The following is a 22,406-nucleotide window of genomic DNA, read 5'->3' on the forward strand; positions in this document are numbered from 1 at the left end:
GGAAAGTTGACATCAGCATGCTAAAGTCTTTCACAATGTACCCTGGAATTGAGTCGGGGATTGGGGTTTATTTAATTTTTTAATATTAATTTTGTATACTACAAATCCATATAATTCAGGGCGCTTCACAAGATAAATCATGAACAGTTACATCTGGGGGAAGAATCTTTGTCGCTGTCTATCTGGCCGACGCAGCCCATGACTGGGCTTGAGCCCACCGAAGGAGGCGCCGGGAGGAATTGTAGGGCAAACAGAGATCTACTGTAGCTGCCCTGACACCTGTGATCCCTTCAAGCGACTGGGCGGGCGAAAGCACCCGCTTCCTCACGTGACGCGCAGGGAATCCCCTTAGACACAAGGAGTTCATTTAGTCCGAAATGCTGCATCCCGTTGAGCCTTGGTTGAATTTAGGCCCTACATCCAGCAACCTGGATGTAGCAATGAAGCGAGCGACACAACAGTGCCTCTGTGCATGTGCAGAGTGAATTTCATTCGCCAGCGAGTATTACCACAACCAGCCTGGGATGCGCGCGGGCTTCTCACGCAAAGGGCGTGTTTTTACCAAGTATTCCTACCACACCGAGGTGGTTCTATTTTTTAGAGCAGCAGCTCCACAGGGTTTGCTGGGGCTCCGCTAAAGGCGGCTGCTGCTGCCTCGGGTCGCCTCGCTTGCCTGGCAGGGCCTTCGCCCCTTCCCGGGCACTGAGTCGCCCGCGGAAGAACCGTGGAATAAAAAGTTCCGGTCTGGGGCGGAGCGATCGCGAAGGCTCTGCGGTTGCCAGGGCGACCAGGCGCGGCGAGGAGGCCTGTGAGGCGGCGGGAGGAGCGCGGCCGCGATGGAGCTGGGCCCTCCGGACGTGATGGAGCGGCGGGGAGCCCTGACGCTGCGCTCGCCCTGCGCCGACTACGGGAGGCCCACCCTGGTGCACCGCTGGTGAGGGAAGGGCTCCTGCGCGCTCGAGTTACGGGTTTCCCATTCCGGTTGGGCGAGCGTGTTCTGGCGCAGCCTGCGGTTGAAATGGTTTCAATTGTTTGTAGTGCTTCAAGTAACGCCCTAAAAACTCTGAAAGTGCCCCCCTCCCCCCGAAATGCGATGGATCTTGCACAGGTGGCGTGCGCATCTGGGTAGGAGTCTGTTGTGTGTGCTGCTTTGGTAGCAGCCATCTAACTTATTACCGTTTTGTGTTTTTTTAAGGTACTACAAGAGAGAAGCAGAACCTAAGGACTATGACATACATGAAATTCCTTTGGGCTCTAAAAACTTATGTCGCTCTACCTACTGGCGACTTGGAACCATAGATGAGGTAAGAAAGCGTCTTTCCTCTTTCATGCCTATAAACAGGTCAGAAGTATAACTTTAATTAGCTGTCAAAATATTATTCCTTGTATTTGAATATGAAGAATAGTTAGAAATATTTTTAAAACAAATTTCAGTAGCAATATAACTTATTTAAAATTGTCTTAGTTTGAAAAGCTGGTTGTTGTGTGGAATGGGGAGGATTGTGTGACTGAAAAAAAGTCTTAATACAGTAGCCCAATCCTATGCAGGTGGCGCTGTGGTCTAAACAACTGAGCCTCTTGGGCTTGCCGATCAGAAGGTCGGCGGTTTGAATCCCCTTGACGGGGTGAGCTCCCGTTGTTCGGTCCCTGCTCCCGCCAACCTAGCAGTTCAAAAGCATGTCCAAGTGCAAGTAGATAAATAGCGGGAAGGTAAACAGCGAGAAGGTAAACACCATTTCTGTGCGCTGCTCTGGTTCACCAGAAGGTGCTTAGTATTCTCCTTTCATGCATGATACATGATGTTGTATGTGTAAAAGAGCCATCAGAAACCAGCAGGCAGAACTTTCCAATAACTAGCCCATCTAAATACAATTACTTTTTTATATTGTTTTTTGTTTTTATTGAAGATTTTCTTGGGTAACAGAAGTACATACAGCTTCTCTGCTTTAGGTTCTAAGAGTCCTTTCTGCGGATGTTACACTAGTGGCCAAAATTGTGGACACCTTTTTGAAAAAGTGTATTTCCGAGGTTTGATGGCTCATAACACCCCACCACTTAATGGATCCAAATGGTTTCCAGAGAGTGGTAGGGGATGTTTTATACTATGCTGATGGCCTTTCAGATGGTGGCCGGCTGGAATGCGGAGTTAACCAGGGCTATTGACTGTCTGGCTCCGAAGCGCCCTCTCCGATTGCATGGAGTCCAGACAGCTCTGCTGAAGAATTGAAAGACTGTGCCTACGTGACAGAAGAAAATTATCTGGGTGTATATAAGATGACATGGTGCAATGTAATGTGAAGTTGAGTGCAAGGACTGTTTGGTGCAGACTTTAGGAATTCCAAGGAAAAGGCCATTTTTATCTCTTAAACAAAGGTTTAAAAGATTAAACTGAGTTAAAACCCATGTTAATTGGATGGTGGAATAATGGGACAGTGTTATTTGGAGTGATGAGACCAAAATGTCCTTGCCTGGTAGTGATGGCATGAAATACATGAGGAGAATTGGAGATTTACATCCTACTTACATTACACTTACAGTGAAACACCCAGGTATGTGTTGTATGACAGCAAAAGGTTTGGGCAGAATTTGCATCATTAATGGGAATGTAAATGCCCCCAAATACATAGCCCAGACCTTAACCCAATTGAAAATCTATGGAGCCAGCAATACAAACCCAATTAATAGAGGCAATAATTCAATCTTGGTTTCACATTATTACAGCTGCAGAACGAAAAAACTTGGTTCACTCCATGGGAGTGGTTTCCAGAGAGTGGTAGGGGATGTTTTATACTATGCTGATGGCCTTTCAGATGGTGGCCAGCTGGAATGTGGAGTTAACCAGCGTTGTAAGACCATAATTAAAGCTAAAAGTTACCCAACTAAGTATTAACTGACATGGTGATAATTTTTTGTATAATTTTTTTAAATTAATTTTCAGTTAATAACATTCCAATTGGTAACAAATCAAACTGACTCTTGCCACATCATAATATAAACAGTAAAGCCAATTATACTTTCCAAATTAAAATTTTCAAGAGCACTTCCCATGTTCTGGCTGTTGGGAGAAAGTTTATTTCCCTTGTTCCTGCTTTCTTTTATTTTTTCCAATTTCATAATTCCAATCTTATCCCATTGTCTTATATCACATTCACTGCTGTATGATTTTCAGTCGCGTTTAGCAAATCCATATGTCTGTTATCATGCAAGTGGTTTTCAGTCCCCCCTGGTTGCCCCCCTTTTTATTCCACAGTCTTATCGTCAAGGGTTCTGGGCTCTCTTCCAGCTCTCCTTCTTTTAGTAAGATTTATGGCACAGCAATCTTTTAGGTCTTTTAACAAGCTGATGTTCCAAATATGATTCTTGCGTAGAAAAGCAGGGCCATAGGGTATATTGCACAATCAGTAATTGTTAGGTTCCTCTGAAATCCAAGCTTGCTCTCCCTGGGCCCTAGGGAAAGCTCGCGAGGATCAAAGATTCACCCTCACTTTGACATTAATGCAGCAAATGCATTTTTTGTGTGAAAAATTCCCCAATTATAATCCATTGATTATCTTCAGCCTCTCCTGGAGGGGAGGCCGTTTCTTTTTCTCCTGCACCACAGCCTGCGCCCTTTTCTCAACCCGAGCCACATGTATATCTGATCTTGTTTTTGCCAGTTCTAATTGGAGCTCTCCACAGAGGACCGTGCGATCAAGCATCAAATTCTCCAATTTTACCATTCCTCCTGCATTTTATTTAGATAGTTGATTCTTTCTTGGTGAGGTTTGCCAAATCATGAAGTAACAAATGTAGAAATATAGAAACATAAACTACCGCTCACCTCACTTAAATCACAGCACAACAATGAAAGTCCTTTTCAGATCAAAGCCTTGGCACCCAGTGACTGATTTATTTAGCAGGTCTTTTTTATTGCCTTCATTCCAGAACACGCCTGTTTCTTAGTCTGAATTTTAATAGTTTTTTGAGGAACAGGGATCCTCCCGCTCATGGCAATGACTCTGGAGAGTTTCCAGTTCGTGCAGTGCTCAGTGTCCCTGCCCCTGCATTCTGTAGTGAGCAGCAGTTATTGGACAAGGTGATGGCAAGCCCCCCTACCCTGGGGGATGGGTCGGCAGGGATAATTACCCCCATATTATCCCTGAAAACTTGCACAATTGGGGTCCAGTGCCCTGGGAAAGCAGCCAAATGCCATGGCAGGAAACTGGTGAGAATTTTTGTATATCTAATTTTTTCTATGTGTTTCACATTTCTTCTTTATGACTTCTGTTGTAATAAATAATCCTTCATAAAAGTTATTGCATTGCATTCTTCATTAAATTATCTTTCCATTGATATATAATTTTATGGTATTACTCCAAAAAAGTGGTGTTATAAGCCATCAAACCTCAGAAATACAGTTTTTCCAACAGGTTTCTACAATGTTGACCACTAGAGTACTTTTGATGTGAGACACCAAAGTTATAGAGAGTATGAGGTTGAGGGAGAAAAGATGTACGGGGGTGGGGTAGTGAACTTTCATTATTTTACATCATGTACATGCAAGATTTTTGTGTCAGTGTCATGTGGGTAGGTTCTTTATCCATTCATTGATTAGTTTTCATTGGCGGTGGGAGATGGAGACCATTCACACATGAGTCAACTGTTTGGGCTCGTCCACACTTTCGTTTATGTCATGACTAGAAAGCATTCATCCAAGCAGTTTTCCAGTTGACCAGAGCTTTCTAGGCACGGGCCCGAGTGATTTCCCCCGTGCCTTACCTCCAGGGAAAACCAGAATTGCTATTTGTTCCAGTTGAGTGCTAAACAGCGGTTTTCTCCAGGGGAAAGCAGTGGGAGAAGGGGAAGTGTGGATAAGCCCTGAGTGTTGATTCAACAAATAATAATTATTATAAATGTAGTACAAACCAGGTGAAGTTGGAACGGTGAATAAGATGCAGGAGCAGCCTGCTGGGAATGTGAAAGCCAGCATAATTCTTAAAGCAGAGAGTTGCAGAGTTTAGCACACCTTGATTTTCATGGAATCAGATTAATCTGAATATACTCCTTGCTTAACTTTCTGAGGTCAGTTCAAATCAAATCCAAAAACTGATATTATAGTATTATAGCAGTTGATACAAACCTATACACTGATTTAATTGTAAGTGAATTAAAATGGTACCTCTGGTTGCGGACGGGATCTGTTCTGGAGGTCCAGTTCGATCCCAAGGTTTCCACAACCTGAGGACTGCTTCTGCGCGCGCACATGCGGCGAAACCCGTAAAATACTTCCAGGTTTGCCGCGTGTGCATCCCAAAGTTTACGTAACCAGAGGGTTATGTAAACGGAGGTACGACTGTATTAACGTATGTCTTGACCATATAGTTGGTGGTAGAGCCATCATGCAAGAATAGTATACCTTTTATCAATTTATTCAACTAAATGGGTGTGTGGGTCGTGCCAGTTTTAAAGTATTGATATATAAAATAGCTGTTCCGCAATTTTCTGTCACATTCTGATCCTCCAAACCTCAAAAAAGCAGAGGGCAGCCAATATGATATGCAGATTATTAGATTATTTCTTCTCTAATCAAAAGCTCCCTAAGGTGTGGAAATATTATTTATTTTCAACATGATTGGAATCAGTTTCTTATTTGCTGTGGTGGACTCATTCCTTACATGCATCTCTTGGAAGCAAATTCAACTCACAGCATAATGGATCTAAGGCCAAGGAGGTGGAAGGGATTTCTGTAACTCCTTGCCCTCCCATGAAATCATTGACACAGGCCAAGGAAGGATGGGGTTCGGCTTGCTTCTAGAAACCTATCCATGTCTTATGCTTGTCAGGCTAGATAGGTCATGGTAAGTTTGATGGGGCTACACGGTTGGATCAGTAAGGGAGAGGAGTGAGGCAGGGGTGAAGCATGATGAGGAGGAGAAGTATAATGGCAGGATCAGGAACTTCTTCCAGAAAAATACTCTACATCCATAAGAATAATTGGCATATAAAAGCACATATAATTTTTCATTACATTTAATAAATTGACAGCTGGTGTGTTTCTAAAACCCATTCCTTTCTCTGTTACATTTCCATTTAGAAATGGGTAACCACATATGAAGACCATTTGTCTCAACCCTACAGAATTAAAGAATATAAAGAACTAGACATTCGGAAGTCTCTGTTGGATGAAGATAATTTTGAAATAGCTGTTATTGGCAGGTATTTCTGGAAGCTTTTGAATCCATACTCAGTATTCAAATAATACTGCATTATAGGATATAGCACATTGTGAATTCCTGTTTTCGCCCCCTTTTTCTTCATATCTTACGCTATTTGTACGGCAAACATTTGAGTCCCATTAATATTGGATGCCAATAATTTCTACATTTGCTCCAAAGTATCAGTGATAGAGGTGGTAGTTCATCAAAAGTAGAATGAGAAACTGGCACCCTCCATTAAATTTGTTTAGTTCAGAATTAATGTTGTACCTTGCCTCTTTGTGCTGTTGAGATGGAAAGTTATGCTCTATACTAGAGACATTTGTCAGGATGAGAATAGTTTTGCTCTTCAGCTACTGCTAAGCAGTAAAGTTTAAAAATAAATAAATGTTTGAACCCGTCTGTCACATTTCAGCCAGTAGAGAGCAGTAGTGACCACTTGCAAAAATGCCGTGTGATAACCCTACAACTGTGTCAAAAGCAACAGCATTTTATTGTAGCATGAAAACATTGTGGCAATAATGTCTCTTAATAACTGAGTTTGATCCAATGACTACTGATCATTTATTTAATACCCACCCACTCATGGGAATTGAATTCATCATAAAACACTTAATATCTGACTTGCTTAATGCTTTATTGTTTTGCTTGAAGTCTGAAAAACTCTCTTTTTGCAGGGAGACAGGGTTACCTGAAACAGGTCCTGGAGCCGTATTGCCCTGTCACTCTCCAGATCACTTAAAAATGTTAGTACTTGCAAAATTGTAATAACTAGATAATTTATGATCAGATTCTGTACTGCATTTTAAGGGTTGGAAAGATCTATAGTGTTCACAGAGAAGTAATTAACAACCACTGTTTTTGCATTGGATAACATGTGTCATGTGTGCACTAGTTTCAGTTCCAACATAGTTAATTATTTTAGTGGTTGTATTTTGCATTAGAATATTAATCATATTTTTTATTTTCAAGCAAGGAAAAATACGAATGTTTCCTCTCCATGCTGCTTTGTTAAAACTCTTGTGATATCTTATTTTCCTCTTGAGTTTGCTTCCAATACTTGCATAGGATACCTTGAAACTGCATAAGAAGACTGGAGTACCCATTTCTTCATTAAATGCATTGGCATAATTTTGTATTTTGAAACACAATGAGAAGTTTTCTGTTGCTTTTTACCATGACCCAGTGAAATATTTCCCTGGCAATTAAGGATTCAGTACCCGGGAATACATGTACAGTATAGGATCTCACTGTAAGTGATGTTAGTATCATTACTGGAATAGTCCCAAATAAATGGTTGTATGTTCTGCCATAGCACTTCCACTTTCTGTTCATTTGTGTATGCAAAAGAAAATGGATCTGAGGAATAAACCTTGGCTGCACAGTCTGGGTTAGCAAGGAGAGAGCTTGTTCACACCATATGCTAAGCCCAGCTTCAGTGCTTTGTGGAAGTAGAAAAGACAGGCGTGGAGCAAACTGGCTATGAGCTCCTCCCTGGGAACCTGCAGATTTGCATGGTCCCAGGAAGCCATAGTTTGGCTGGCCATGGTGTGCAAATCAGGCTTTTAGCTCATGGGTTTATGTAAACATTTTGAGATTTTTTGAGGAAAGTATAATTTTCTTCTAAAAGGTTTTCTGGCTAGTAACTGGTTTTGTCTGCTTTTGTTTTGAATAAAAAAGCTGCAGTATTTACCTTACTAGAATTACAAGCAATTTATGTTCCAAAACATAAACTTTAAAAATGATTAGCATTGTGACTGAGACTTGAGGAAAGTAGATGACTAGCATTAACATTTGAGAGAGGCTTTGAAACTGAAAACAGCAAATTAAATGACCCTAAACAGAAAGGCAGTGGAGCAGTAAATGAAATCCAGAAGGCCAATGCTACTTTAAAAAATAAATTGAATTAAATCTGAGAGCAAAGGAGGGCAAGATTATGTCCAAGACTAGGGAGCAGATGCAGGAAACAACTTCTGGTGAAACGAAAGTATGTTAAGTTTTAATTTTATCAGCATCTGATTCACCATATTTATTTCCTAAGAATATGGTGTTGATAAATGTTTATAATACAGATATTGACAGACTGCATAGATAGTAAAACATTAAAATTCTACATTTAGAAACTGTTGTGTTGGCTATAGAATATATCTTGCTTTTCACCATCTTCTGCAACTCTACTTCATATTTAAAAGTGCATTACTATAACAGAAGCCTGGTAGCACAGACTGCATAGGCTCAGTTAATTATACTGCACTCAGTGCATGCCTAGAAGCTTCCTTCCTTTCTCCCATGTAGGTAACTTTATGACTACATTTCTCCTTGGGGTGGGGGCCTAGGCATTCTGGGTTGTAACATCTGCTCAGACTAAACTCACTGAAATTTACATTCTTGAATTAGCCATGTCTCTTAATTTGAGTGGGTCTACTAACATTGAGTACAGCCCTCTGTGTATGCCCAGAGGCTTCCTTCCTTTGCATCTGCCCTGGCTGTCACTCGTGCACATGGTAGGCAGGCTCTCGGCATGATTATTCCAAAGCTGGCCGTTAAAGCAGAGGTGTTAAATTCATGGCTAGGCATAAGCCAAGATGTCCCAAGTAGGGTGGGCACAGTCATTCACATGGGTTCCATCCCGAGCCAGGCTGGGCAAGCATGCAGACACTTCTGTGAGTAGGCTCAGCGACGTAGCATGGGTTGCCAGCACCCAGGACAAGGCATCCCCTAACCTGTGGACCATGGCACTCTGACTCCCTTCCCCCATCCAGAATTGAACCCCTTACCCCAAAAGTACATGCATTGTATTTTAAGAAAATATTGCTGTAATTAAAGTAAAATGTCCTTCTACAAAGCCCCATGTCACTTGCTGCCCTTCATCTGCCCTGTTCCAGTAACTGCTATTTGGGAAGGGTGGGGGTTGGCATAGCATTGCTCCACTGAACTCCTGAAGAATCACTTTGGGCATAGATGTATTTGTAGACAATGTGGTAAATAGATAAGTAGGCTAACTGTGCTTCCAGACAGTTGCTATTTTCAGGTAGGATTCAACCACATACAGTGGTACCTCAAGTTAAGTACTTAATTCATTCTGGAGGTCCATACTTAACCTGAAACTGTTCTTAACCTGAAGCACCACTTTAGCTAATGGGTTCTCATCCTGAAGCAAAGTTCTTAACCTGAAGCACTATTTCTGGGTTAGCGGAGTCTGTAACCTGAAGCGTATGTAACCTGAGGTACCACTGTACTAGTAAATTTAGGTTGTGCCATTATAGTTGACTAGGATGTCTTGCACAACAAGCCCACTTCCCCCAAAGATCAGACTATTTGCAACAAGGTACATGCAGGAAAATGCACTGGAAAGTGTGGGCTAACACTACCTTTGATTTGTCACCTCCCTGAAGACAAATCGGAATGAAGGTTCCTTAAACAGCCAATGTCTTTTAATCTCCCTGCAAACAAATTAAGATGGATGCTCAATAAACAGGCTGCCTGAAGGCACCATATGACTAAATATTAGTCTGTGTAAATTACAGGTCTTACTCACAGGTAGGCAGGGCTAGGAGTGCAGCAAGTGAGGACTAATCACTGAGGGCACCACTCTCCCCACAGACACATTGTAGGTCAAGTGGGAAAGACCCAGCCAAATTGCCTCATCTGTGCTACTGTTTTCCCCTCCCATCTGTCAGTGTTGTCCCTACCTCTCCTTGGCTGTGCTGCCTCCGATGCAGTCAGGCTCCTCCATGGGCTCCACTCGCTTCCCTCACAGCCCTCAGGCAGTGCAGAGACATGAAAACAAAAGAGAAGGCTGCATGCTGTGCCTGCCTTCCATCCTTCTTATTTATACCCTGCTTTTTCTCAGCCTGTGCCTTTTCCTACTGGAAGGCTGTGGGGCAACTGGAGCCGAGCAGGGTGCAAGGAGGTTCCAGGAGGGTCAACAACGTCTCTTCCTCCTCCTTGGGGCTTGGGGGCTCTTTGCAACGGGAAAAGCCCTGGGCACAGAGCTGACAGGGGGATGCAAGAATTCAACAGGCATGTATCCAAAGGGCACTTGTTCCTGTTGCATCCTCACACTGCCCTGCCAGCCCTGCGCCGCTTTGCAAGTCAGGGATGTGGGATCGCAGTGTGGTTGAATATTTTAGTGGGTAAACTAGCTAGACCCCATAAACTTGATATTTATCCCCCTGCAACTCTCCTGAAAGCTAGATATTATAATGCTTATTAGAGCTGGATCATTTGCCTTTCATGGCAACTCTGAACATATTTTAAAAAGTTAGTCACTAGCTCAGAGTACAAACTTTACAGATATCATCTTTAAAAGAGGTTACAAGATGATCTTGTTACAGGATGATCAGAACATGCTTTGTTTTATTTATTGGCTTGGTATGTAATAAATCATGAATTCATGATTGCTGCTGCTTTCATCATAGGGCTGAACTAGGTGAGAAGACTGAAGCCACATTGATTGTTCTTGTATCTGCCTCGTTCATATATCAAGTATAGGGTTGGGTAGGGTCTGATTTCTACATCAAAAGGTGCATATGAGCAAGGAAAGCTAAATATACCTGTGCCTTCTTGTGCTTGGGCACTTTTCTTCACCTGGGTTCCAGTCCTGGAAGTGAATGAGATAAGATTTAAGTGAGGAGCAGAAGGTGGCAGCCCTCTTTAGGGAAGATTTTAATGTTTAACAGACTACTGTATTTCAATACTTTGTTGGAAGACGCCCAGAGTGGCTGGGGAAACCCAGCCAGATGGGCAGGGTATAAATTATTATTATTATTATTATTATTATTATTATTATTATTATTATTATTATTACTGTTATTACATATTCTCTTGTAACTTGTTAAAATTGTAAACAGAGTCTTTGGGTCAGGGCTGGAAATCCCAGTGTCCACCTACATCAGTCCTTGTACTGCCATGGCTGTCCAAATGCCAACTTGGCACAATCCATTCCTTCCCTAAGAGCCATATTCTGAAATTGATTGGCAGCAGTTGTGGGTTTGTTCAATTTTCCTTCAAGAACTTTCCAGCTGTATACATGTATGAAATAAGTACAAACAACTGACTGTTCATATGAATGTAGTGCTCTACCTGTGCCATCTTCTCATCCATATAGGGATGCCAAGGGCTATGAGAACTGTCCCAGCAAAAAAGCAGTGCTTTGGAAAACTCATATCTGGAACTGTTCTGCTGTGGGCTGTGTTGGTGAACTGGGCCATCAGCTTTGGGATTCTCCAATTAAAAACAGGCGGAGAATAGATCAACTTCTGTCAGAAAATTCCAATCGAGTGCAACATGTTATATGACAAATCACAGGAATACTTCTATTTTCATTAGCATGACACTTTTTGGCAGTTCACTGGAAGTATTACTCTTCCTGTGCCTCAGGCATAGCTGCTAAATTTTCCTAGTACTGAAAAACAATTGTGGGGGTTCTGGAAATTAGCAGTCCTCATTTGGTCCAAATCCAAAGGAGAATAAATTCTGTAAAATATAACTTGACTCTAACAGCTATGGGAACACACACTGAAAATACCTTTTTGGTCTTGCTACTTTGGTCTTGCTTACTAAAAGATCAACGTTAACTATATCTTTTAAATTGTTTTTCTAAGAGCTCTTAGAGACAGACAAGTTAAAAACATTACACAAAAGCTAGGTATAATATATACTCTCTGTGTTACAGGTTTCTAGATACAACATACCAAACAGATTATGTTCCACCATATGACTATGAACCATATGTAAGTATAAGAGCAGAATGGTTGTTTTCTACCATGCTTTACATCAAGGCCTTCATGTGTAGAACAGCAGCCATTCAGAGGTTGTTTCAAACAGGCTCTACCAGGTAAATGAAATATGTAGATTCACCCCAAGATAGTCAATTTTACATATATTACATAGCAATGAAATTGGATAGCAGCCCAGTTTGCACATAACATTAAGCCATACCATGGGTATGTGTGAATGAGAAAGCATGTGGGAACTCACAGCAACAGTTTGAGGCCCTTGCTCCTCCCTGATCATGCTGCTGCCACACTACCTAGTGCTGAGTAATTGTTGGCCTTAACCTAATGTCCAGACTCAGGCCGGTGGCAGAGGTGGGGGGACAGGAGAGGCACCCATTGCCCAAAGTGGTTTCTTCACCCCACCTTATGGGCCAGCCCCACTGTACACACCCTGTGCTGTCCCCAAATCTGCTCTAGAGGGTTAGGGACAAAGTTGGGTGGAGGAAGAAGATTCTGTCATGCAAGGAAAAATCCTTGCGTTGATAGAATGTTAACCTTGGCGCTACCTTGAACACAACCCATAATCTTTAACTGGATTGCAAACCTGTTGTATTATTTGTTGGCCTCTATTAGCAATGAGAAATGTTAACTTTACCACTTAAATTGCATTGATTAATTGTGTGTGTGGAATACAGAGTTAAGCCAGTAAATGAGAAAGGAAAGTGTGTGGATGAATCATGGCTTGCTCTGGATCTCTTCCTTTACGCGCCAGGGATTTTAGCAGAATGGGAATCATGGCCAGATATTTTTGTAACCATGGCAACGCATAAAGGAAAGTGTTTGTCAGTACACATTTCAACTGTGATCATGATGAACACTCTCTGTCTCTCTCCCTCTCCCCGCCCTTCTGTCTCTCTCTCATATGCACTTGTCACGGTGTCCCGTCAGACACCACCAGAAGTGGTTGAGTCATTCTGGCCACATGACCCAGAAAAGCTGTCTGTGGACAAACACCAGCTTCCTCAGCCTGAAAAGCAAGATGAGTGCCGCAACCCCATAGTTGCCTTTTATTGGACTTAACCGTCCAGGGGTCCTTTTGTTGTTGTTTAGTCGTTAGTTGTGTCCGACTCTTTGTGACCCCATGGACCAGAGCACGCCAGGCATTCCTGTCTTCAGGGGTCCTTTACCTTTTACCTTTTTTACCATATGCACATCCTTTGGACATTTTGATCTCATTAAGCATACCAGCGCAAGGTTCTGCTTCAAGTTAATGTGTAAAATGCATTTGCCATCATTAGCATCCTTGGTTCCTCAAGCTCCTTCTAAGCATGCCTAGGCACCCTCTATGTCTCCTCAATCTCTGCTACTATCACATAGTTTCTTGATTATTTAATTTAAAATATTCCTTACTTATGCATCATACAAAGATTCCAGGAGAGTGTACTTAAGCACAAATAAAAACTAATTAACATAATTTTTAAAATGCAGCAAAATATAACAAGACAAAATCAAATAGAAACCCCAACAAAACCATCTACAATATTAAAAGGCTAAAATACCTGGGCAAGTAGGAATGGCCCCACTAGTCAACAAAACCAGGTGTGTCTCCTTGGCAAACACATTAAAATGTTGACACATCAGTACAAAAAGACATCTGCTTTATATAACATAATCCACTAAAGAGGGTACCTGGAGCAATACTGGAACAAATCTTAAGACGTAGGCATCCTCATATGGCAAGATGCCATTATTCAGGTATTTGGACTCCAAGCCATTTAGGACTTTAAAGTAAGGACCAGCACCTTAAATTAGGGTTAGAAGCAAATAAGCAGTAGATATTTCAAAATAAGTGAAATATGAACAACCTCAGCTATACCCGCCAACACTCTTGCAGCCAGATTTTTCATAAATGGAAGCTTCTAGGGATGTCTTTAAGGGCATCCCCCTGTATAATACATTAGTGATCAAACAGAGAGGTTCCCAGAACACAGATCACCAAAGCAGGACTCCTTATTCAGGAACAGTTGCAGTTGCAAACCAGCCAAAGTTGGTAAAATACACCCTGAGCCACTGAGGATCCAATGCTGGGATCAGGGAATATCTTCAAACTCAAGTCTCCAGGGCCAGATGAACTGCATTCAAGAGTATTAAAAGAACTGGCAGATGTGATCTCAGAACCACTGGCAGTCATCTTTGAGAATTCCTGGAGAACAGGCGAAGTCCCGGCAAACTGGAGGAGGGCAAATGTTGTCCCTATTTTCAAAAAGGGGAAAAGAGAGGACCCAAATAATTACCGCCCAGTCAGTCTGACATCAATACCAGGGAAGATTCTGGAGCAGATTATTAAGCAAACAGCCTGTGAGCACCTAGAAAGGAATGCTGTGATCACCAATAGTCAGCATGGATTTCTGAAAAATAAGTCATGTCAGACTAACCTGATCTCATTTTTTGACAGAATTACAAGCCTGGTAGATGAAGGGAACGCAGTGGATGTAGCCTACCTTAATTTCAGCAAGGCATTTGACAAGGTGCCCCATGATATTCTTGTAAAGAAGCTGGTAAAATGCGGTCTTGACTATGCTACCACTCAGTGGATTTGTAACTGGCTGACTGACCGAACCCAAAGGGTGCTCATCAATGGTTCCTCTTCATCCTGGAGAAGAGTGACTAGTGGGTTGCCACAGGGTTCTGTCTTGGGCCCGGTCTTATTCAACATCTTTATCAACGACTTGGATGATGGACTCAAGGGCATCCTGATCAAATTTGCAGATGACACCAAACTGGGAGGGGTGGCTAACACCCCAGAGGACAGGATCACACTTCAAAACGACCTTGACAGATTAGAGAACTGGGCCAAAACAAACAAGATGAACTTTAACAGGGAGAAATGTAAAGTATTGCACTTGGGCAAAAAAGAAAGAAAGAGAGGCACAAATACAAGATGGGTGACACCTGGCTTGAGAGCAGTACATGTGAAAAGGATCTAGGAGTCTTGGTTGACCACAAACTTGACATGAGCCAACAGTGTGATGCGGCAGCTAAAAAAGCCAATGCAATTCTGGGCTGCATCAATAGGAGTATAGCATCTAGATCAAGGGAAGTAATAGTGCCACTGTATTCTGCTCTGGTCAGACCTCACCTGGAGTACTGTGTCCAGTTCTGGGCACCACAGTTCAAGAAGGACACTGACAAACTGGAACGTGTCCAGAGGAGGGCAACCAAAATGGTCAAAGGCCTGGAAACGATGCCTTATGAGGAACGGCTAAGGGAGCTGGGCATGTTTAGCCTGGAGAAGAGGAGGTTAAGGGGTGATATGATAGCCATGTTCAAATATATAAAAGGATGTCACATAGAGGAGGGAGAAAGGTTGTTTTCTGCTGCTCCAGAGAAGCGGACACGGAGCAATGGATCCAAACTACAAGAAAGAAGATTCCACCTAAACATTAGGAAGACCTTCCTGACAGTAAGAGCTGTTTGACAGTGGAATTTGCTGCCAAGGAGTGTGGTGGAGTCTCCTACTTTGGAGGTCTTTAAGCAGAGGCTTGACAACCATATGTCAGGAGTGCTCTGATGGTGTTTCCTGCTTGGCAGGGGGTTGGACTCGATGGCCCTTGTGGTCTATTCCAACTCTATGATTCTATGATTCAAACTGTGTCTCCACCGTTTCAGGAAGAATGAAATCTCACCCAGATCAGGACAAACACCAATTTTCTGAACCTGAAAACTACCCACTCTCAGTGCCTCCATCTTGTTGAGATTCATGCTGCCAGTTACTGCGTCCAGACACCAATTCGGCTCTTGCATGCCTCACCTGATCACCTGACTCAGATGAGAAAGAGTTGAGTCTCATTGGCCTACTGATGTTGGCTACAGATGTTGAATGACTTCACCTGTGGAGCTTTGCAGGAACTCAGTGAATTCCCTGCCGTCTTTGCTCTTAAGGCCTGGATGGTGGAAGAGGAAGCATTGGGGGTCAAGGCACGGCATGGGCTGTGGTCCTTGTGCTGTGCAGCTCAGACAAGGCATTCATGAGCTGAGGCACTACAGTCTGCTTTGGGACTTTTGTAGGTTCTTCCAGGTTCTCAGTTGTACTGGGGGGCCTCTACAATTTCCTTTCATCAGATTAGGTTCCCTATTGTCAGGCCACATCTTGACAAAAGCTCACCAAGAAATAGTCTTTTCAAGACATTGGGCTGACAGAGAAGCCCCTGATTTCCAGACTGTCCACTTTCTGTGGCGTCAAATATACAAGATCCAAAGTGTATCCTGCATAACATCATGCGGACAATGTATTAAGAAACCATAGTGGTCATGGTGGGCATTAAGTCCCACCGTGGTCCCTCCAAGATGGACACAATGCGAATATTGAAACCCTCCAGAACAAGCATCCTGGATTATTTCCCCTTCCCTTCTGGTCCTTCCCCTTTGTTCCTCTTCCTTCAGCTACTCTGTCTCCCGAGTCTCCTGACAATTAGATCCCTTGCTTCCTTAGTCCTAATGTATCCTGCAGAGAATAATACTTTTTCAAAGAAGTTTTTGCAGTTACATCAAAAATTACTGATTTGGTTATACTACTAGAAATGCATTGACAGATAATTATGAAATTGTGAGGTTTAATAAGTTAACTGGCAATATTTGGACAACTTTTCTGCTGTACTATATTGGAAGGAGAATAATAATCATTTCCTTAATAACAATTCAAACAATTTATTTAACTAAAACAATAACATAATAGCATATGTATCCATGTTTGTTAACTGATGTGGTTGTTGTTTAGTCGTTTAGTCGTGTCCGACTCTTCGTGACCCCATGGACCAGAGCACCCCAGGCACTTCTGTCCTCCACTGCCTCCCGCAGTTTGATCAAATTCATGCTGGTAGCTTCAAGAACACCATCCAAACATCTCATTCTCTGTCGTCCCCTTATCCTTGAGCCCTCCATCTTTCCCAACATCAGGGTCTTTTCCAGGGAGTCTTCTCTTCTCATGAGGTGGCCGAAGTATTGGAGCCTCAGCTTCAGGATCTGTCCTTCCAGTGAGCACTCAGGGCTGATTTCCTTCAGAATGGAGAGGTTTGATCTTCTTGCAGTCCATGGGACTCTCAAGAGTCTCCTCCAGCACCATAATTCAAAAGCATCAATTCTTCGGCGATCAGCCTTCTTTATGGTCCAGCTCTCACTTCCATACATCACTACTGGGAAAACCATGGCTTTTACTATACGGACCTTTGTTGGCAAGGAGATGTCTCTGCTTTTTAAGATGTTGTCTAGGTTTGCCATTGCCTTTCTCCCAAGGAGCAGGCGTCTTTTAATTTCGTGACTGCTGTCACCATCTGCAGTGATCATGGAGTCCAAGAAAGTAAAATCTCTCACTGCCTCCATTTCTTCCCCTTCTATTTGCCAGGAGGTGATGGGCCCAGTGGCCATGATCTTCGTTTTTTTGATGTTGATCTTCAACCATATTTTGCACTCTCCTCTTTCACCCTCATTAAAAGGTTCTTTGATTCCTCCTCACTTTCTGCCATCAAGGTTGTGTCATCTGCATATCTGAGGTTGTTGATATTTCTTCCAGCAATCTTAATTCCAGCTAGGGATTCATCCAGCCCAGCCTTTCACATGATGAATTCTGCATATAAGTTAAATAAGCAGGGAGACAATATACAGCCTTGCCGTACTCCTTTCCCAATTTTGAACCAATCAGTTGTTCCAGATCCAGTTCTAACTGTAGCTTCTTGTCCCACATAGAGATTTCTCAGGAGACAGATGAGGTGATCAGGAACTCCCATTTCTTTAAGAACTTGCCATAGTTTGCTGTGGTCGACACAGTCAAAGGCTTTTGCATAGTCAATGAAGCAGAAGTAGACGTCTTTCTGGAACTCTCTAGCTTTCTCCATAATCCAGCGCATGTTTGCAATTTGGTCTCTGGTTCCTCTGCCTCTTCTAAATCCAGCTTGCACTTCTGGGAGTTCTCGGTCCACATACTGCTTGAGCCTTCCTTGTAGAATTTTAAGCATAACCTTGCTAGCGTGTGAAATGAGTGCGACTGTGCAGTAGTTGGAGCATTCTTTGGCACTGCCCTTCTTTGGGATTGGGATGTAGACTGATCTTCTCCAATCCTCTGGCCACTGCTGAGTTTTCCAAACTTGCTGGCATATTGAGTGTAGCACCTTAATAGCATCATCTTTTAAAATTTTAAACAGTTCAGCTGGAATACCATCACTTCCACTGGCCTTGTTATTTGCAGTGCTTTCTAAGGCCCATTTGACTTCACTCTCCAGGATGTCTGGCTCAAGGTCAGCAACCACACTACTTGGGGTGTACGAGACATTCATATCTTTCTGGTATAATTCCTCTGTGTATTCTTGCCACCTCTTCTTGATGTCTTCTGCTTCTGTTAGGTCCTTACCACTTTTGTCCTTTATTATGGTAATCTTTGTACGAAATGTTCCTTTCGTTTCTCCGATTTTCTTGAACAGATCTCTGGTTCTTCCCATTATGTTGTTTTCCTCTATTTTTTTTGCATTGCTCGTTTAAGAAGGCCTTCTTGTCTCTCCTTGCTATTCTTTGGAAATCTGCATTCAATTTCCTTTATCTTTCACTATCTCCCTCGCATTTTGCTTGCCTTCTCTCCCCCACTATTTGTAAGGCCTCGTTGGACAGCCACTTTGTTTTCTTGCATTTCTTTTTCATTGGGATGGTTTTAGTTGCTGCCTCCTGTATAATGTTTCGAGCCTCCACCCGTAGTTCTTCAGGCACTCTGTCCAGCAAATCTAAATCCTTAAACCTGTTCCTCACTTCCACTTTGTATTCATAAGCGATTTGGTTTAGATTGTATCTTACCTGTCCAGTGGTTTTTCCTACTTTCTTCAGTTTAAGCTTGAATTTTGCTATAAGAAGCTGATGATCTGAGCCACAGTCAGCTCCAGGTCTTGTTTTTGCTGACTGTATAGAGCTTCTCCATCTTTGGCTGCAGGGAATATAATCAATCTGATTTCGATGTTGCCCATCTGGTGATGTCCATGTATAGAGTCATCTCTTGTGTTGTTGGAAAAGCGTGTTTGTGATGACCAGCTTGTTCTCTTGACAGAACTCTATTAGCCTTTGCCCTGCTTCGTTTTGATCTCCAAGGCCAAACTTGCCAGTTGTTCCTTTTATCTCTTGATTCTCTACTTTAGCATTCCAATCCCCTATAATGAGAAGAACATCCTTGTTTGGTGTCACTTCTATAAGGTGTTGTAAGTCTTCATAGAATTGGTCAATTTCAGTTTCTTCAGCACCAGTGGTTGGTGCATAAACTTGGATTACTGTGATGTTAAAAGGTCTGCCTTGGATTCGTATCGAGATCATTCTATCATTTTTGAGACTGCATCCCAGTACAGCTTTCGCCACTCTTTTGTTGACTATGAGGGCCACTCCATTTCTTTTATGGGTTTCTTGCCCACAGTAGTAGATATGATAGTCATCCAAACTGAATTCGCCCATTGCCGTCCATTTTAGCTCACTGATGCCCAGGATGTCAATATTTATTCTTGCCATCTCATTTTTGACCACATCCAACTTACCCAGGTTCATGGTTCTTACATTCCAGGTTCCTATGCAATATTTTTCTTGCAGCATTGGACTTTCCTTTCGCTTCCAGGCATATCCGCAACTGAACGTCCTTTCGGCTTTGGCCCAGCCGCTTCATCAGCTCTGAATCTACTTGTACTTGTCCTCCGCTCTTCCCCAGTAGCATGTTGGACACCTTCCGACCTGAGGGGCTCATCTTCCAGCGTCATAACTTTTATATGCCTGTTGTCTTTGTTCATGGAGTTTTCTTGGCAGGGATACTGGAGTGGCTTGCCGGTTCCTACTCCAGGGGGATCACGTTTGGTCAAAACTCTCCACTATGACCTGTTCATCTTGGGTGCCCTGCTCGGCATAGTTCATAGCTTCTCTGAGTTATTCAGCCCCCTTTGCCACGGCAAGGCAATGATCCATGAAGGGGACTGATGTTTTTCATGTATGCTAAAACTCAGTCTAAGGTTGTGGGTTTGGTTTTTTTAATTGTTTAACTGATGTGGTTAAACAATTAAAAAAAAAAAACCCACAACCTTAGACTGAGTTTTAGCACACATGAAAAACTTAAATCCTTATTTCCTGATGAATAGCCTTTGGACTATAATGTAACTTAGATAGAAAATTATCTTTAGAAAGATTTTCCCTCCAAAAGCATTTCATTTTAAAAATCCAATTTAAATTTAAAAAACTGATTTTTTAAAAAAATCTGTTTTTTAAACATTTTTTTGAAAATCATTGATTTTTATCCACCCTGATGCTACCACATCACATAAACTGAGCTATAATGGTAGTAGGGAAATAGCAGAGCTGTTACGTTTCTATTAGCTAGTTATCTTTTTTAAAAAAGGCTTTTTTTCTTTTAAAACAGCAAACATAACCAATGGTTTTTATTGTTGTTTTTAAAACTACCCATCAAACAAGAAATGGCGTGGTATTTACATTTCTTGTCTATAGACTTGGTGGGTTTTTGCTTGAATTCTGGTTTTACATTTATTTATTGAAGCTTCCCTCAAGCTCTAGGCAATGACAACAATGTTAAATACTATTAATTTCAGAAAGCCCTCCTCTAATTTCATGATCCAACAAACATCAGCATCACTTGCAGGGAATAAGGGGGATAAATATCTCCCCCCCCCCAACAAACAGCTCATCACCATCTACTCTCCTTTTTCTAGATCCCTGTAGTACACATAAAGGAAAGATAGCTTTCACGTACAAATTATCTAACTGAATAACAAACTGAACATTTAAAATAAGACTGCAATCCTAAGCATGCTTACTTGAAAATTAGCATAATCAAAATCAAGAGGATTTACTTTAAATAAAATATGTTTAGGATGAGAAGGATAAAGTGAAATATTTCTCTCTCTGAAATTTACCATGGGATATAGCTTACCCCCAATCCCAGAAATTCACTCTTCTCCTTCTTTGCTCTTGGTTTTTTAAAAATTATTTTCTGTTGCTGTCACCAGGAATAAAGCTTTAAAAACTGTTTGCTTTGTTGCCCTAGCACTGGCTTCTTCAACCTCGGCCCTCCAGATGTTTTTGGCCTACAACTCCCATGATCCCTAGCTAGCAGGACCAGTGGTCAGGGATGCTGGGAATTGTAGTCTCAAAACATCTAGAGGGCCGAGGCTGAGAAAGCCTGCCCTAGCACTGATTTTCAATCTATTTTATCTGCTGTGAAAATGGTAGCTATTCTAAACCAAGACTGTTTAACCAGGGGAGCTAATGGCACAAGGTTTTCTATGGGGGCAACAAGGGCTGTAGCTTAGGGGTGGAGCATCTGTTTCCCATGTAGAAGTTCCAGGTTCAATCCTTGACATCTCCCGGTAGGGCTGGTCATGTCGCCAGTTGAAACTCTGAAAAGCCCCCACCAGTTGACATAGGCAATACTGAGCCAGATGGACCAATGGTCGGATTCAGTATAAAGCAGCTTCTTGGGTTTTCTAGGTTGTGGCAGAGTTTTGCTTGATGTGCAAACACAACCATTGCCTCTCTTATCATCAAAAATGGTTTCCCAATTTGCCTTCTGATTAATAACATGCCCTTGAATGTATTTTCTTTAGATTGAGCTTCAGCCAGATGGCTACTCTGTAGTTCACAGAAAATGTCATTCTCAGTTTACTGACACGGCTGATTACAGAAGACATGGGATCAACACATGGCAAGATGAGAGTGGGTTGTATGGTAATGCAGATCTAAGGCAAAAAGTATTTCCTGTAACTAGCCCTATACGGACAAATGTGAATGAAGATAATTCTTAAGCACTAGCAACTCTACAAAAGTAAAGTCTATCTTTGTATCTGATTATTGTAGAATCATACTGCAAAATAAACAACATTGCAACTTTTAGAATAGTTGGTTATAGAATAAATCCATATACGGTACTTATATAATGGATGTACCAAATTGGGATCCTGTTGTTAACCTGTTCAAAAAAACAAAATAAAAACCCAGATTACTGAAATTCTCTGTGATGGATTAAGCCAACAGATGTCAAGTTAGAGGAATTCTGTAAATTATTGTGCTTTGCTTAGGAAGGAACTGCATGTTACATTAGTTTGGGCTGCTGTCAAAAATAGCAAGTACATTTTAAATTCTCTTATAGCTTTCTGCTTATCCTTCCCACATCCTGCAACATGGTCTGCCATTGACAAGGGGGTCACTTAGTATGAATATATAGTGCTGTGATGATAAGATTTGGTTAGTCATCCTTTTATACACACTGGGGGTGGGGAGTTAATATGCATTTGCCATATTTAGTGAACACCACCTAAAACAGTTAGCCTGCTTGCAGGGTCATCTATATCCTATCACTATGTTGGAAGCTGCCCAGAGTGGCTGAGGCAACCCAGTCAGATGGGCAAAGTACAAATAATAAAAATGGTTGTTGTTGTGTACTTGAATGCCCTGATTTTTTACCACCCTCCCT

The 22,406-nt window shown here is 42.1% G+C and overlaps 1 protein-coding gene across 4 annotated transcripts; it reads left to right on the plus strand.

The window, feature by feature from the left end:
- The first annotated feature begins 352 nt into the window (after nt 1-352).
- On the plus strand, nt 353-21,941 carry CFAP95 (cilia and flagella associated protein 95). 4 transcript variants are annotated; one of them, XM_083465046.1, is made up of 6 exons: nt 357-481; nt 1,196-1,304; nt 6,074-6,195; nt 6,872-6,940; nt 11,872-11,929; nt 21,541-21,941. In XM_083465046.1, the coding sequence occupies exons 1-6, from the start codon at nt 378-380 to the stop codon at nt 21,736-21,738; spliced, it is 660 nt and encodes a 219-aa protein (XP_083321172.1). In that variant the 5' UTR covers nt 357-377; the 3' UTR covers nt 21,739-21,941. The 4 variants fall into 4 exon arrangements, with proteins under 4 accessions (XP_083321174.1, XP_083321172.1, XP_083321175.1 ...); XM_083465049.1 differs by having other exon boundaries at nt 364-498; XM_083465047.1 differs by lacking the exon at nt 357-481 and adding an exon at nt 779-934.
- Nucleotides 21,942-22,406: the final 465 nt, after the last annotated feature.

The sequence above is a fragment of the Podarcis liolepis genome (assembly GCF_965112155.1).
Source record: "Podarcis liolepis genome assembly, chromosome: 11".
NCBI classification, from domain to species: Eukaryota; Metazoa; Chordata; class Lepidosauria; order Squamata; family Lacertidae; genus Podarcis; species Podarcis liolepis.

What these genes read in the sequence shown, in the direction of transcription:
- CFAP95 (XM_083465046.1), top strand. Translation starts at nt 378, where the DNA reads ATGCTGCATCCCGTTGAGCCTTGGTTGAATTTAGGCCCTACATCCAGC. An exon ending in TCTCCAGATCACTTAAAAAT is followed by an intron (nt 6,941 to 11,871) that starts GTTAGTACTTGC and finishes TCTGTGTTACAG; the next exon opens with GTTTCTAGATACAACATACC. An exon ending in CATATGACTATGAACCATAT is followed by an intron (nt 11,930 to 21,540) that starts GTAAGTATAAGA and finishes TATTTTCTTTAG; the next exon opens with ATTGAGCTTCAGCCAGATGG.